The 17,308-nt window shown below is 43.5% G+C and overlaps 1 protein-coding gene across 1 annotated transcript; it reads left to right on the top strand.

Moving 5' to 3' along the window:
* Positions 1–3,368: 3,368 nt before the first annotated feature.
* A4GNT (alpha-1,4-N-acetylglucosaminyltransferase) lies at positions 3,369–9,814 on the top strand. Its single transcript, XM_027091758.1, has 3 exons — positions 3,369–3,497; positions 5,245–5,682; positions 8,871–9,814. The coding sequence occupies exons 2-3, from the start codon at positions 5,272–5,274 to the stop codon at positions 9,483–9,485; spliced, it is 1,026 nt and encodes a 341-aa protein (XP_026947559.1). The 5' UTR covers positions 3,369–3,497; positions 5,245–5,271; the 3' UTR covers positions 9,486–9,814.
* The last annotated feature ends 7,494 nt before the right edge of the window (positions 9,815–17,308 follow it).

Genomic DNA, 17,308 nt, shown 5'->3' with positions numbered 1-17,308 from the left:
CCCTTCTCTCCAACCCCTTTTTTATCTGCAAGTAAATTTAAAAAGGGGGGGGGGATTACGTGTGTGAATCGAGTAATACCCAGAATACACCCAGAAGCACATTCTTGGTGGCTATATAAGGTTTTGTAAGCAGAAGCATGTTTGATTAGTGTGGCTGTGTGGAGAACAAAAACCATTATCTCCAGAAACACAAGGCCAGAAGCATTTTTTCTTGGAAATGCAGAATAGTTTAAAATGTTGCCATGGGACAAGGAGATTTTACTCTGGCACGAACTCACTGAGTTTTAGTAAAAAAAAAAAATTTTTTTTCCAGATTTCATGTTGATAATGTCACTCCTCAATGTGTCCCAAGGGTTAGGTTATGGATTTTTTCTCGGTCTGCAGTGAACTGCCTCTGTCCAGCGGTCTCCTCTCTTGTCATGGAAACCCAACACTCCAGTCTCTGTTTCTGCGTCAGAAGAGTGGTGAAAGGAATTGGCAACGTTGATAAGCTATTACCCTCTGTGTATTCGTTTTTGTTTTTTTTTTTTCTCTGTGTATTCGTTTTGCCCTGTGAATGGCTGAATGCTTTAACAAGCTTATCAGTCCCACTTATTTAACAAATGTTAAAAACCGGAACTGTGGTTCCAACAGCTCCAAAGAAAACAGGACAAGGGTTGTAAACTTGAACATTTCCTTCTTGCAGTAAACTGGAGTTCAAAGAAGCTACAGAATTGAGTGGTAGGCATTTCACGCGTAATTGTAGGCAACAAAAATTTATTGTTAAACATTCCTTTAATGTTTCCTTCTTGACACAGTGTGTCCTTTATAGCAGAGGGAGTCTAGATCCAAACACTGGACTATTTCCAACTGAGGTTATCAGAGGTTATCTGCAGAGCCAACGAGTGCCGAGATCTCTGCTGCTTCCTTGATTTTCTTCCCGGTACTGCCTTTTCTCTGTACTCGCTTCAAACATCCAAAGAACAGCATTGTAAAATACAATAGAAAGAACAATGGATTCCGAATTTTTTCCCATCCTGTTCATTTATTTGGGGCTACACCAATCCATGTTTCCTAAGGTCTCATCACTCAGCAACAATTACCAAGGCTCCATAATCCATTGGATTGACCAAGTCTGGCTTACACTGCAATGTAGGAAGTAAGAGCTCTCTCACAGGAGACCTAAACTCTAGGAAAGTAGATAATAGCTGGATGCATGTGTGACTGTCACCAGTGTATTCAGACCCATCCATTGCTTAAAGGTAAATAGCTCTGGGTACATCTCTACTCAGATATCTGTACTGAGGTACCTAGGGGTTGCTTGGCTGGTTGAAGAAAGCCTGAGATTGTATGGTGAAGATATCTGTGGGAATTTTAAACAGAATTAATGTCACGGAGGGTCAAAGAGTAGGGACCTTCCTCAGGGGATATGTAGGAGAAACTGTGGATAAATGGCGTCCAGGGTAAAGGTACTGATGAAAGCTATGGCTTCAGGGTCCAGGGTCTCCTGAAACGTATCCTTGAGCCTCTAGGGATCTGTGGAGTCCAGGTTAGGAGCCGCTGCTGTGCCATCTGCCTGCACAGACAGAAAGCTAGTGTGGTACAGTCCAGAGAAGGCAGAAGAGGGAGCAGACGGAAGGGAAGGCGGTTCTGCTCTGAACACGAGAGGGAAGGCTGAAAGGATCCAGGGTCCCTGGGACGTTCCCGGTAGAGTGCCTCAGATGACAGGAGGCCTCCTTGGAAAGAGTCAGCAAGGACATCAGGCTGTGACCCAGAAAGATCCCAGACACCAGAGGCTGACTGCCGACTTCTGCACACATCTCAACAATTCTCACACGGGGCTGAGGATTTCCTTCTCAGCTGTTCACTGGGAAACAGATTTCATTCATCTGAAAGCAACAATGACTTCATGTTTGTCATCAGGGAGTCCAGGCCATCTACAGTAATAGTATTCTATTTTTATCCTTGGTGGAAAGTGGGGGTTGCTTCTTTGGCTTATAGAGCCCTTTCATCCTCACAATGAGCCTGAGGTCAGCACTGTACAGAGGAGCTGAGGCTCTGGGCAGTTTCAGGACTTGCTCTAGTACTCTTGGCTACAGTGGGTAGAGGCATGACTCCAAGCTCATTGCTCTTTTCATCATACCCTCTACTTGGTTCTTGGTCAGACAGGTCCTACTTTTTTTTGTGTTTAGTATTTCACTGCATCGCTAATGCTCACTTTCATCCCTGTGACAAAGATCACCAACTACTTCCCTGCTCTCTGCCTCGACCACTTGTTTGATGGTGTTGGCTATCTTGCAAGCAGCTAGAAGGCACCAGGATCTGTGACCCACCTGAAATGTGGGCACTAGGAACGTATCACTCCCACAAATGGAGTCCTCTGGTTACTTCAGAGTGCGGCCCAGGAGCTCTGCTTCCTCTGCCCCTCCATAAGGAAAGAACGACCAATCTCTCCAGTGCCAGGGAACTTTTGCAAAGATGCCAAGGTACCCTGACCCTAGAAATGACAAGGTCCAGAGAAGAAATTCAGCTCCAAAAGGAATAGGAGTGTGTGGAGACCCAAAGAGCTGTTCCTGGAGAACCTCAGGCACATAGAAAATGAGAAGCCACTGACAAGTGGGACAGCTTTACTTCCCTTGACGTAGGAGCTGCTATATCAGGATCCAATGTCTGCTTTGAAGGGAACCTCCCTGTTCACACCAGAGCATTCTGTGGATACCTGTTCATGGCTGAGAGAAGGCTCTGGATGAAGACAGAGCAGAAGGTGGCTCGCAAGAGGATTACTAAGCGTGCCTGTCGGGGTGATAGGGACCAGACCACAGGAGAGTCACATTATCTTGGGAAATGTGGGGATTACCACATCAGTGGAGTGTGGTGACGCCGACCTCGTGAGACGGGGAGGAAGCTCACATCCCACAGGGGGGGACTTCTGGGCAAAGGGAAGCCACCATAACTGAAATCGGGGAATCAATTCTCGTTCCAGATCACCAGGCCCTTGGACTGCTGGGGTTTCTACGTTACCTACTTATTTGTGGAGATGAATTTTCTTTTCGTTCAACAAAATCTTTTGTTTGCAAAGCTTGGACCAAGTTACAGGGTTGTCTGGTGAAGGAACTTCCCCAAGTCTCTGCCCATGATTTTGACTGAGGCCAAACTGCTTAGGTGCACACTTTGCTGGCGCCAGGATTGTGCTACTATACAGTTTTCTTCAGGTGAAATTGTTGCCTTGTAACCCTCCTGATAGGCCCACAAACCAGTAGGATTAGTGTGTAGGTCACCTGAAAAATCATGTGAACGCCTTACAATATACAAGTCTTTGTGTTTAGGGCAACTTAGCAAAGGGAGGAGCTTCCTGGGAACTTCTTGTGTTTGGCATAATCTTCTGTCAATGATTTACTTCCTTCAGCACTGTTGAATTGAAGGTTAGGTGGTGATTTATCAGAAAGTGTAGCAGGAAAAATCTTGTCATCATTGCTAAGACGGCAGCTATTGGCTAACTACAAGTTTCTGGCTGGAAGGTAAGCTCTGATTTACTGGATTTGTATTTTCTGAAAGAGTTACATGTCAAGCAAAAAATAGACTACTGATGAATGGAGATCTCTGCTGTCCTGGAGTTGGCTGGAGTTAGAGCTTATGGTGAAGGAGAGGGTGGTACTGCAGGTAACTGCTCAGAGCCTGAGCTTTGGGGACAGGCAGACCCTAGTTAAAGTCATGGCTCCGCTAACTGTGTGATCTTGACAAGTTATTTAACCTTCAGTTTGCTTCTTCTTAGTTCTATTAGTTTTTTGGTAAGTTATCTTGGATTTTCTAGGTAGGCAATCATATTTTCTACAACTAGTGATATTTTTGTCTCTTCCTAATATTCATAGTAGAAATTCTTTTCTCTTGTTTCACTGCATTGGTTAGACTTAGCAGAATGATGGTGAAAGTAACAGTGATAATGGACATCCATGTCATATTCCTGGTCTTAATGGGGATATTTCAAATGCTTCACATTAAGGATGATCATTGCTATATGTTCTGGTAGACATTGTCAGCTTAAGAAAGTTTCCTTGTGCTTTTTAAAAAGCATGAATGGATGTCAAATTTTAGCATGCTGTTGTTAGCATCTACTGAGCCAAAATGATCATACAGCTTTTCTTCTTTAATCTGTGGAAATAATGCATTTCATTAATAGTTTTCCTATTAATTCATTATTTTCCTATTACAAATCATCCTTACATTCCTCAAATAAAACCTAATCAATGCACCTTTCTTTTTAACATTGCTGGATTTAATTTGATCATATTTTATTTAGAATTTAAAAAATCAAAACTTATAATTATTAGAGACATGCAAATCAAAACCACAATGACATATCACCTTTCATCTGTCAGAATGGCTAGCATCAAAAAGTCTACAAATAACAAATGTTGGCGAGGAGGTAGAGAATAGGGAACCCTCATATACTGTTGGTGGGAATGTAAATTGGTGCAGCCACTATGGAAAACAGTATGGAGGTTCCTGAAAAAACTAAAAATATAACAGAAGTACCACATGATCCAGCAATTCCACTCCTTGGTATATAACCAAAGAAAACAAAAACACTGATTTGAAAAGATACATGCACCCCAATGCACATAGCAGCACTATTTACAACAGGCAAGATATGGAAGCAAGCCAAGTGTCCATCAAACGATGAATGGATAAAGAAGATGCGGTATATACATATGTATATACAATGGAATTATTACTCAGCCATAAAAATAATGAAATTCTGCCATTTGCAGCAACGTGGATGGACCTAGAGAATATTATACTTACTAAAATAAGTCAGTCAGAGAAAGATAAATACTGTATGATATCACTTACATGCGGAATGTAAAAAATAATACAAATGAACACACAGGCAACACCAAAACAGACTCAAAGGTAGAGAAAACAAACTAGTGGTGACCAAAGGGGAGAGGGAAGGGGCCAGGGGGCAAACAGGGGTAGGGGATTAAGAAATATGAACCATACTAGGTATAAAATTGACAAGCAACAAGGATATATTGTTTAGCAAGGGAATTATAGCCATTATTTTGTAAGAATTTTTAATGAAATATAATCTGTAAAAATACTGAATCACTATGCTATACACCTGAAAATAATCTCATATTATAAATCAACTATATTTCAATTAAAAAATCTAAGCTTGAAAGTGATATTCAGGTATCATCTTCTCGTGTGCTATCTTTATCAGGTCTTGTGACTATAATTTTTAATTAATAGTGTTGATTTTAGGGAGCAGGACAGGAGAGAGGGGTGGACATGCTGATGAAGCTTCAGCTCTCCCTGTCGGTCATCCTGCTGCTTGCCTGTGGCTTCCTCTACCAGTTCACGCAGAAGTCCAGCTGCCTCTTCCCCCACCTGCCTCCCTACAAGTCCCAACAGGGGCTGGAAGCCCTCCTGGGCCATGGGCGCAGCATCGTGTTCCTAGAGACCTCAGAGAGAATGGAGCTATCCCCGCTGGTCTCCTGTGCTGTGGAGTCTGCGGCCAAGGTCTACGCTGAGCAGCCTGTGCTGTTACTTATGAAAGGGCTCAACAATTCCACGCAGCTGCCCCCAAACTCCACTTCCCCAGCCCTTTCCCTCCTCTCGGCAATAGACAATGTTTTCCTCTTCCCTTTGGATATGAAAAGCCTGTTTGAAGACACACCGCTGTTTTCGTGGTACACTCAGGTAAGTGTTCAGAGAATCTCAGAATGTCGGTGTTGGGAAGGACCATAGAAAATGGGTCCAATCTAGCCATTTTATAGATGGGTAAACTGAGGGTAAGGCTAGATTGTCAGAGATAGGCTAGAACCCAGATCTTTTGACTCTTGCCTGGTCTTCATTCTACGGTGTTGAGTCCTGATTCAAGGAAACAGGAGAGACTTGATTTAGGCTTATCTTTACCCTGCTGCCTTTTGCTTTCACCTTATTTCTTAGGATTTCTTGAGACTATTCTTAACTGAATGAGTTTCTACATCTTTTCTAGGTGTATAGACCATTCATTTTTCACTGACAGTTTTAAACCCATCTATGTTAAACTTTTTTGCACCTAAGGGGGGAAATAAGGCAATATTTAACTGGAAAATGATGTAAATAGAAAATTCATGAAAGATCAGGTGGGTGCTGCTGTATGAGATTGGGTTACATTGAGATACGATCAAGAAACTCCTGGAGCTCTTAGGAATTTTGTAATTTTGTGCGAAACTCCCTCTACCTTTCCCTTTAAAGGACACTTGTGGTGGCATTTAGGACCCATGATAATCCAGGATAATCTCAGCTCAAGATCCTTAATTTTTTTTTTTTTTTTTTTTGGCCACACCGTGTGGCATGTGGGATCTTACTTCCCCGACCAGGGATCGAACCCACGCCCCCTGTGGTGGAAGCACGGGCCTCCAGGGAAGTCCCAAGATCCTTAATTTAATCACATTGGCAAAGATCCTTTTCCTATAGGAGGTAATATTTACAGGTTTCAGGAATTAGGACCACTGAGTGGCTGTTATTCAGCCTACTACAGTATTTGTATAAAAAAAGAGAAAACTCCTGTCCCACCCTCTCTCATTCACCTGGGGACTGGGTGGGCTGTCCTGGGTGGGGGACACACTTGCACCTTGGGGGAGTCGGGCTGTGGTATCTTCTGCTCCAGTTAGGCTACAATAGGATAGCTGGTGGCCAGCTGTGAGGATGGCCTAGCGTGCCATCACTTGCTGGTGACCACTGGATTTGCTGCACTGATTTGGGCAACTGTAGCCCTTGAAGATGCCTAGGGATGAGTACTGAGGGGGTGGGGAGGGAATGAGCAAGCAGAATCCTAATCCCCTTTCTGGTGCTCACCTCTGGGGGAGCCTTGTGTTTTACGTTGATGTTAGTCCAATGCCCACATCAAGGTAGGCTTCCTTCCTTCTGTGCGGCTTTTGATATCTGGGTCTGTTCACTAATACTCACCAATTTACCAAAGAATCAACTTTACTTATTTTTACTGAAAGTAAGTGGGTCTCTGGAGTCAGACTGCCTGGGTTAAAATCTAACCTCTGCCTCTCTTACCTTGCACAAATGACTGAACTTCTCGGTCTTTCCTTTTAATTTTTCACTTGAAAAATAGGACTAATAATAGCACCTATTCTGAGGATTTGTGTAGATTATAAGAGATCAGAACAGTTATTGATAAATTTTTAAAAAATTTTTGAATTATATTTATTTTTTTATACAGCAGGTTCTTATTAGTTATCCATTTTATACATACTAGTGTATACATGTCAATCCCAATCTCCCAATTCATCCCACCGCCACAGTTATTTATAAATTGTAGCTATTATTATTCATGAGGTTTTCAGCAATTGTGTACAATATAATGACGTTAATAGCTCAGGTGAAGATTTCTGCAAAGTCTTAGCGGACTTGCTTTCGTTTGGCTTTATAGTAGAATTTTAAAAAATGTTTCTTTTGTCAAAAGCCAAGGGTCATTGTTTAATCTTTTAATCAACATATTTAAATTCAGAAAAATCTACTGTGTTTTCTGTATTCAAAATTTTAGCATTCCATTTGGGAACACTGGCATTTATAATGGTTTATTTTTATTCGTTTCAAAGTCAATTTCTGTTTTGTTCACATTTCACCGTTTTCAGTTATCCTTGACTCCTCTGTCTCCAGCTCCATATCCAATCCATCAGCACATCCTGACCGGCTTTATCTTTACCGTGTGCCCAGGATGTGACCACTTCTCTCATCTCCTTTATCGTCACCCTGGTCTAAACCACCATCATCTCCTGCCTGGATTATTTCAACAGCTTCCTAACTTGCCTCTTTGCTTCTGCCCTTGCCCCCTGCCCCCATCTATTTTCCACACTGCACCCAATGTGACCCCTTTTAGACTAATTCAGATCACAACACTCCTTTCTTTCAAACCTTCCAAATCATTTCAGTCTTTACCCCAGCCTACGGGATCCTCCCTCACTCCCGCCCCTGTCCCCGCTCTGATCTGGTTTCCTACCCTTCTCCCTTCACTACTCTGCACTGCTGTTTTCCTGTTCCTGTACATAGTGAGCGTGCTCCTGCCCCAGGGCCCTTGCACTTGCTGTATCCTCTACCTAGAGCCCTCTTCTCGGAGATAGCAGCATGGTTCATCCACCCACTTCATCCAGTGTTCTGTTCGAACACAAGATAAGATAGTGCTGTATCCTGCCCCCTTCATAGCCCCCTCGCCTGACTTTTTTTCCTTCATATTCCTTATGAACACCCAACATATGATATATTTATTTGTTTGTCGTCTATCTCCTGCCAGTAAAGATTTTTATCTGTTTGTTCACTGCTGTATCCTTAGCAGCTTAGAGCTTGGCGAATAGCAAGTAGGCCTTCAATGAATATTATTAAAGGAATTAATTAGTGGATGAAGGCATGGATGCATTTTAAGATTCTTTTATCAATTTCTCAAAGAGCATAGCTATTAATCTATCTTATATTTTCATATTTATTTTTTTTTCTTTATCAGTTCTCAGCACTTTTAGGACTTACCAAAAAATTCTTCCTTCACAGTTTCATATTTGTGGTTAATTTCCATCCTGCTGAAAGTGACTCATAGGGTTCATTGTGAAATCCCTTCTGGGTTTCATCTTTCTACTGCTTTTTTCAAAAAACAATTTCATGAAATCTTTAAAAGCTGCTAAAACCTTCCCATTGATACTGATTGCTGTACACTTTTCACTTAAAGGCAACTTTTTTGGGTGGAGGTAATTTTGGTACATTTGCAATATTGGGCTTTTGGCAAATAGAGTTTTGGGAAGTTGGCTTGCTTCCTGCTCAGCTACCCTGTGCCTGGCCTCCTGCTGTGACATCCCTCCCTCTTCCCCTGCCTGGGGGCTGATTTGCACCTGTTCCTGCAGATCAACAGCAGCGCAGAGAGATACTGGCTCCACGTCAGTTCAGATGCATCCCGCCTGGCCTTCATCTGGAAGTACGGCGGTGTCTACATGGATACTGATGTCATCTCCATCAGACCCATCCCCGAGGACAACTTTCTGGCCGCGCAGACATCTCAGTTCTCCAGTAATGGGGTGTTTGGATTCCTCCCCCACCACCCTTTCCTGTGGCAGTGCATGGAAAACTTTGTGGAAAATTACAATTCAGATATTTGGGGCCACCAGGGTCCCGAATTGATGACAAGGATTTTGAGAGTATGGTGCAAACTCAGAGACTTCCAGGAGGTGAGCGACCTCAAGTGTTTAAACTTCTCCTTCTTACACCCCCAAAGATTTTATCCCATCTCCTATGCAGCGTGGAGGCGCTACTATGAAGCCTGGGACACAGAGCCGAGCTTCAACGACTCCTACGCACTGCATCTGTGGAACTACATGAACCAGGAAGGGAGGGCTGTGGTCAGAGGAAGCAACACACTGGTGGAAAATCTCTACCGTAAGCACTGTCCCAAGTCTTATAGGGACCTGCTTCAAGGTCCAGAGAGCTCGGTGACTGGGGAGCGGGGCCCAGGTAACAAATAGAGCCAATGTTGGGTCGTTGGTGCTACATCGTGGAACTGGCCACTTCCTGGAGTGCCAGACTTTCACCTGATCTCCACTTCCCCTAGGTGTGCGGACGCTCACCCACATATCAGTTACAGTTACAATTTTCCACATCATTCCACCAAAGAACTATTAGAACTAGTAAAGGAATTCAGTAAAGTGACAGTCAATACGCAAAAAACAGCTGCATTTCTAACCACTAATAATGAACCATCAAAAAGAAAAAGAAAACAATCCGAATGACATCTGCATCAAAAAGAACAAAACACCTAGGAATAAGTTTAACCAAGGATGTGAAAGGCCTGCACGTTGAAAACTTTAGGACATTGATGAAGAAACTGAAGAAGATACAAGGAAATAGAAAGATATCACATGCTCATGGGTTGGAAGGATGAATATTGTTAAAATGTCCATTCTACCCAGAGCAATGTACACACTGAAAGCAATCCCTACCAAAATTCCAATGGCATATTTCTCAGAAATAGAGCAAAGGATCCTAATATTTGTGTGGAACAACAAAGGACCAGGAATAGACAAAGCGATTCTCAGAAAGGAGAACAGGCTGGTGGCATCTCGCTCCCTGACCTCAAACAATATTACAAAGCTACAGTAACCAAAACAGTTGTGTGGTTCTGGCACAAAAACAGACACACGGACCAGATGAACAGAACAGAGAGCCCAGAAATAAATCTACACGGGTGTGATCAGTTTATTTACGACAAAAGGGCCAAGAACATACAACAGGGAAGGGGCAGTCCCCTCAATAAACAGCACCGGGAAAGCTGGACACCACACACCAAAGAACCACACTGGACAAAGTCTACACTGCACACAACAGGGACTAAAACCCCACAGTTTTCTACATCAAGATCTTTCTCTCCTGGGTCCTCTGAAGAGGGATCCCCCCAGCCTCCAGCAGTCAGTCGCACACAGGAAGTTTCTCCCCACTTTTCCTCACTTCTCTTCACTTTTTTCCTCACCGTTCTCTCCCAGTGGGACCTCCCTGGGACGGTCCTGAGAAAACTGTGCTCCTGTCCGCATAGATGCAGCCCAGTGTTGTCCTCAAGCTGAAACCCCAGTGGGTTCTAAGGAGACTGAGCACTGTCAGCTACGTTGCCGTCCCTGTCCGGAAGCCAAAGTCCTACAGGTGCCGGAGGAGGTGGAGCTCCTGGTAGCTGAGCGAGGATGAAACTCTCACGTGCTCCGTGTCATAGAGGCGGGATCAGCGCCTCCTGCTGGCAGGGGTGGGAACGTGCAGGTAGCGCATGTCAGTAAGAGTGGGCTTTCTGTGAGTATAATAGAAAAATCCCAAAGAAGACCGTTGACATAGAAGTATAGAAGTTCATTTCTCTCTCACGTAAAAGTAGTCTGAAGGCAGGCAGATCAGGGTGAGTATGGTCACTGCAATCATCAGGGACCTAGGCTTCTTCCATCTTCCTGTTTGCCATCCTGCCCATGGTCCATATGGCAGCTTGATCTCCAGCCCATCATTTCTGCATTTCAGGCAGCAGGACGAAGGAAAGAGGAAAGGTGCACTTCCCTTATTTTATGAAGACTTCCTGCGAGTACCATATAACACTTCCTCTTACATCTCATTGACCAGAATGTAGCTGCAGGAGAGGCTGGGACATTCAAGAAGGAAGAGAAAATGGGTGTTAGGATAGGCAGCTAATGGTTTTGCTACGTGTTATATTTACTTTTGTAAGGTTAATTACAGGATCTGTTAGAGAATTGGCTGGGGAAAAAAGAGACTTGATTTCTAGTCCTGAATTTGATAGTCATTAAAACATTCAGTCAGTAATATTAATTGAGTCCCTTCTGTGTGCCAAGCACTGATTTAGATGCTGAAGATGCTGCTGGATCAAGCAGACAAGGTCCTGTCTAAATCAGCTTGGGCTGCAATAACAAAGTACTATTCACCAGATGGTTTATAAACAACAACAATTTATTTGTCACAGTTCTGGAGGCTGGAAGTCCAAGATCAGGTTGGCAGCATGGTTGGGTTCTAGTGAGGGTCCACTTCTGAGCAGCAGATGGCACACTTCTTGTTGAATCCTCATATGGTGGAAAGCGGCAAGAAAGCTCTCTGGGGTCCCTTTTATAGGGGAACTAATCCCATTCATGAGGGTTCCACCCTCACGTCCTAAACCTCCCAAAGGCCCCACTTCCTAATATCATCACTTTGGGGGTAGGACTTCAACATCTGAGTTTGGGGGGGAGGACACAAACATTCAGTCCATTGCAGGTCCCTAGTACTTACATCTTAATAACTGGCCACATCCCCCCTGGGATAGTGTCCTCTGCTCCCCAGGGTGTCTGCTATTCCCTACTCTACCCCAGTTGGCTTATAAAAGCAAATTACAAATTCAAATTTTAAAAACTGCTGGCCCTTCTACAGTCACATAAAAGTTTACCTCCTCTTTCTAGGAGGTATGAGAATTAATATTTCTTCTACAAATATTCATCAACCAAGATTTTCTATAACTTCCTTTTTGGTAGCTGCTTTAACGGAAACATAAGTTTATATTTTTCTCCATATATAAAATTATGATGCTTTTTCAAATGACATCCACCCATCCCCTTTCATTCTGATATTTCCCCCTTTGAGAATCACTGTTCTGACTGTCTTATTAAAAACTACCTGCAAGTCATGTCTCCTGCCCCAGCTTTATTTATTCCCAGCTACTTGCTCTGGATTCTTAGGTGCAGCCTGACCCCAGAGTGAGACTTTGAGGCCTGCTGCTACTCCCCATGGTTGCCCTCTGACCTGTGTCCCCAGAACCCCTGCTGGGTTTCAGCTCACCTGAGTCTCTCCACAGGTGAGGCTTCCTAGGGCTAGCCCTCTGAGGGAGGAGAAGGGTCACACACGCTGGATCTAATTTCCACATCTGGAGAATGCATGACAAATGGTCCTCCAACTAACATTCCCAGTCCCTAGGGTTTGGAAGGGTTTAATTAGAAACATTTTCAATATTTCAAAAATATATGAACTGTTTTATGATGGGACCAAATAAGTCAACCTGAATGTCACATTTCTTTATGCTGGGTTGTGATTATATGAATTCACTGTGGCATTATTGATAATTTGACATTTGTAGGGAGTTCTACGTGGCAGCAAAATGTTTTTGATTAATAAAACGTGGGGAATAAGTTAATAATGTATTACTTAATAAATGCAGTTTGTTAAGTAGAAAAGAATATTTCAAAACTTGGTGGTGCTGGGAAAAAATGCATAAACTAAAACGTATATGATTAAAAAAAATAAGCACTAGAGATGTAATGTACAACATGATGACTATAGCTAACACTGCTGTGTGATATATAGGACAGTTGTTAAGAGAATAAATCCTAGGGCTTCCCTGGTGGCGCAGTGGTTGAGAGTCCGCCTGCCGATGCAGGGGACACGGGTTCGTGTCCCGGTCCAGGAAGATCCCACTTTCCACCGGAGCGGCTGGGCCCGTAAGCCATGGCCGCTGAGACTGCACGTCCGGAGCCTGTGCTCCGCAAAAAGAGAGGCCACGACAGTGAGAGGCCTGCGTACTGCAAAAAAAACCCCAAACAAACAAACAAAAAAAACAGAGAATAAATCCTAGGAGTTCTCATCACAAGGAGAAATATTTTTTTCCTCTTTCTCTTTCTTTTTACTGTATCTATATGAGAATATGGATGCTAGCTGAATCTACTGTGGTTGTCATTTCACAATATACGTAAATCATGCTGTATACCTTAAACTTATACAGTGATGTATGACAATCATTTCTCAATAAAGCTGGAAAGAAAACATGGTGGTGAGGGGGGTATTGGGCAAAGTAAAAAGAGTAGTGAGTGCTAAGAAGCGTGGGATTCCAGATGATCCTGGATTCCTTCTGGCCTTCGGGGAGTCCAAGCCACACATTTACATCATGATACATTTTGCATATAGGCCATTCTGGTGTTTTCCCCTATGTTAATTTTTTTCCAAATCCGACACTCGTTCTTAGAATTTCAAACAGTAAGATTGTACAGAGGAAAAGGTGAAAGTCTCTCTTGTACCACTGTCAAGTTTGGTATGTCTCTCACTTTTCTCTGCATATATATCCACGCGATTTGTAATAAGTCTTGGCCACAGGCTTCCGAGTATCCACCACTATCGCCTCATCTGCCCTAGCTCTTTCCCGCCAGGACCCCCATAATGCAGCAACTAAAGGGTGAAGATGGGGACTTCCCTGGCAGTCCAGTGGTTACAACTCCACACTCCCAATGCAGGGGGCACGGGTTCAATCCCTGGCTGGGGAAGATCCTGCATGCCACACAGCCAAAAAAAAAAAGAATATGTTAAAGCGTGAAGACCAGCCCCAGCGTGCTAGTCCCTGTGTCAGCCTAGTGGTTAAATATTTTGAATATCACCCCTGAATTTCTCATATGTATAGTTTAAAAAAACATAAATGGATTCATGTAATACATATTATTATGTCAGTTGTTTTTAATTTAACAATACATTTGTCTTGGACACCTTTTTTTCATTAACATACCAAAATATATTCTTCGTAAGGGCTGCAGAGTGTTTCATTGTAGGATATATCATAATCTATTTACTTAAACCCCAACTGGTGAACATTTAAATTGATTGTAATTTTAATCGTACAAGAAATACTGTAGTCCTGATTACCACATTTTGGGGACTTTAAATTGTGATATGTGCTGCAAAATTGTTTTCAAAGCGCCTGTTTGAAATTGCTCATTTTCCCATCCTTCACCAGTGCCAAAACGCTACTTAATTTTAGCCAATATTATTGTTTAAAAATGCCTCTAATTGTTATGTTACTTTTGGTGAGGTTGAGTGTTTCACATGTTCAATTGATATATTTTTTTATTCTGTGTCTTGCCTAATCTTTTGTTCACTTTTCTATGGGATTGTTTTTCTATTTCTTAGTGACTTAACTAGTCTTTGTATATCAAGGACACAAACAGTTTACTATTTTGTCGCAATTTGTGCAGTCTGTCTCAGCCCTCCCCACCTAGTGTTCGTTTCAAGACTCAGAGAGTGGGTCCTGGTTAAAATGACCCTGCATTCTCATTTTGCAAAAGAGGAGGAAAGAGGTCTTTTTGTAAGTGCAGAGACATCCTCCAAAGTGATCTTTTTCAGAGAATGGGTTAGAGTGTAAGTTCTGCCTAGGGAAGAGGTTCCCCCTCAGTTCCAGCTGATTCTTGACATGTGAGAGTGCGGGCCTTTTGTTGCTAGATTCTCAGATTTTTCAAGAAGAAACCAGCAAACCAGGTTTTTATGTAAAATGCCCTTCGAACTATACGCCTGTCTGTCTATCTATACATCAATAATGTGAAAACTCAACAATACACCTTTGACCTAAAATCACCTCCAGGACCATTAGTGGCCAGCATCCCAGCACTGAGAGGCCTGTCCTCTATACCTCATATGCCCTTTAGGAAAGTGGGATCTGGAACGGGAGCTGACTTCCAAGGTGTGATGCCAGCAGTTGACAGCAGAGGGCACTACTACTACGGGCTCCCTAGAGTGTAAAGTAGACCCTCATTTGGCAGACATGTCCCACTGTTTCCTGACACATCCCTAAGTGTAAGAAGGAGACCAGTTGTGATGGTGTCTGTGCTGGTCAGAGAGCTGGTATCTGGCACTGGCCTGAGGAAGAGGTGAGGGGCTACACGGCAAAATGGAAACCACAGATATTGAGAACCCACTCTTCTGTCCATCCAATAGTTACAGCTCAGCTGCTCAGGGTGAAAGGAATGTCCCTGGGAGTGGCCCACTAGGGCCAGTCTCCTTTGGCTTGTTCCTGTGTCTTGGATCATACACCTGTTCCCACTTGTGCCACCAAATCTTGTGTGTTGTGGCACAGGTGGCACAGCAGAAGGTGACAGTTTCCTAGTGCTAAGTGATCTAGTGCTCTATAAACTCTTGGTTTCCTCGGGTCTTAGAACAGAACCTGGCACGTAGTAGGCACTCAGTAACTCTTGGCTGTACTGAATGTCAAACTGTGGCCCAGTAAAGGGAGAGTGTGTGGGTTCCACGCATGCTTGGTCAGCTGAGGAAGGAATCTAAATACTTTTGCTTTTGGCGTTACCGAAAAGGTGGTTCTGGGTGCACGTCAAGTTCCCTTGCTCACAGCAGCCCTGCAAAAGATGGCACCCGTTTCCACAGGGGGAAATTGAAGCTGGTGGGAATGACACATGCGTGCACGCGCGCGCGTGCGCGCACACACACACACACACACGCGCATGCACACACACACGCACAGAGCTACTTTTTGTATACTTCAGGGAAGCGAGTTGAGAAGCAAAAGCTACCAACCCTGACACTTGACTGAACTTGGGAGGACACACCCGTGACTGCCAGGCCCTGGGCTGAGATGTTTTAACTAAGTTGGTTCTCATAATTACCTGCTAGGTAGAGTTTATTTTCCCCATTTTACAGAGAGGGTAAGTGACTTCCCAGGATTACACCGCCTGGGAAGGTGGAACTTAAATGCGTCTTTGACTCCACAGCCTGGATTCTTCTCTGCCCTCCTGCAGGAAGTCCTGGAGGGAAAGGGGTGCCCCAACCAGGAGAGCAGAGGATGAACAAGACTCCCCATCAAGAACTGGTGGCTGACAGTCATCCCTACTTGGGCCTGGCCCCTGTCCACCCTTTTTGTTTTTTTTTACATTTAAAAAATTGTGGTAAAATATACATTCCGTAAACTTTACAATTTTAACCATTTTCAAGTGTACCATTCAATGGCATTGAGTACATTCACATTGTTGTGCAACCAGCACCACCATCTGCCTCTAGAAGCTTTTCATTATCCCTGACTGAAAATCTGTACCCATTAGACAATAATTTCCATTCCCTCCTCCCCCCAGCCCTGTCATCCACCATTCTACTTTCTGTCTCTATGAACCTGACTATACTAGGCACGTTGTGTAAGTGGAATCATATAATATATGTCCTTTTGTGTCTGGCTTATTTCATTTAGCATAACATTTTCAAGGTTGATTCATATTGTAGCATGTGTCAGAATTTCATTCCCTTTTAAGGGCTGAAATATATACGTATGTATATAATATATGCATAACATTTTGTTTATCCATTCATCTGTCAATGGACACTTGGGTTGTTTCCAACTTTTGGCTATCGTGAATAATGCTGTTATGAACGTGGGTGTACAAATACCTGTTTGAGTCTCCGCTTTTAATTCTTTTGTGTATATACCCAGAAGTGGAATTGCTGGATCATATGGTAATTCCATGTTTAATCTTTTGAGGAGCCACTATTCTCTTTTCCACAGTGGCTGTACCGTTTTACATTCTCACAGCAGTGCATAAGCGTTCCAATTTCTTCACATTCTTGCCAACACTTGTTCCCATGAAATTTTGTTTTGAATACCCTGTGACACAGCTTGGCAGATTGAGGCTGGGGTGGGAGGAAGGCTTAAGGAAAAAAAGAATTCCCAGAAATCTGAGTCTCAGTAAAGCAACAGATGGTTATAGGAAGGGGTCAGAGACTGTTATCCAGAAAGAAAGAGTTCTTTGGTTCTGGGTTTCCCAGCTGGATCCACAAGGCTGGCCAGAAGGTTGGGAGTTGGGGGGAAAATGGTTGCCATCTGAACAGACCTGGGATTTACTCAAAGGACCAGTATGGGTTCAGATCAGAAACCAAGACGGTCCCTTTAGTTTAGGACGGGTGGGGCAGGGCTGTCTGCCCAGGAGGCTACAGCTGCCCCCAGCTTTCAGCAGGCCGGCAGCTGTACTGGGTGGGGGGCGGTGTGTGTGTGTGTGTGTGTGTGTGTGTGTGTGTGTGTGTGTGTGTG

The sequence above is a fragment of the Aethalodelphis obliquidens genome, unplaced genomic scaffold (assembly GCF_003676395.1).
Source record: "Aethalodelphis obliquidens isolate GAN/ISIS:26980383/991018 unplaced genomic scaffold, ASM367639v1 scaffold72, whole genome shotgun sequence".
Lineage (NCBI taxonomy): Eukaryota > Metazoa > Chordata > Mammalia > Artiodactyla > Delphinidae > Aethalodelphis > Aethalodelphis obliquidens.
Note: the sequence above shows the minus strand (reverse complement) of the source record. Positions and strands in the feature narration are given on the sequence as shown.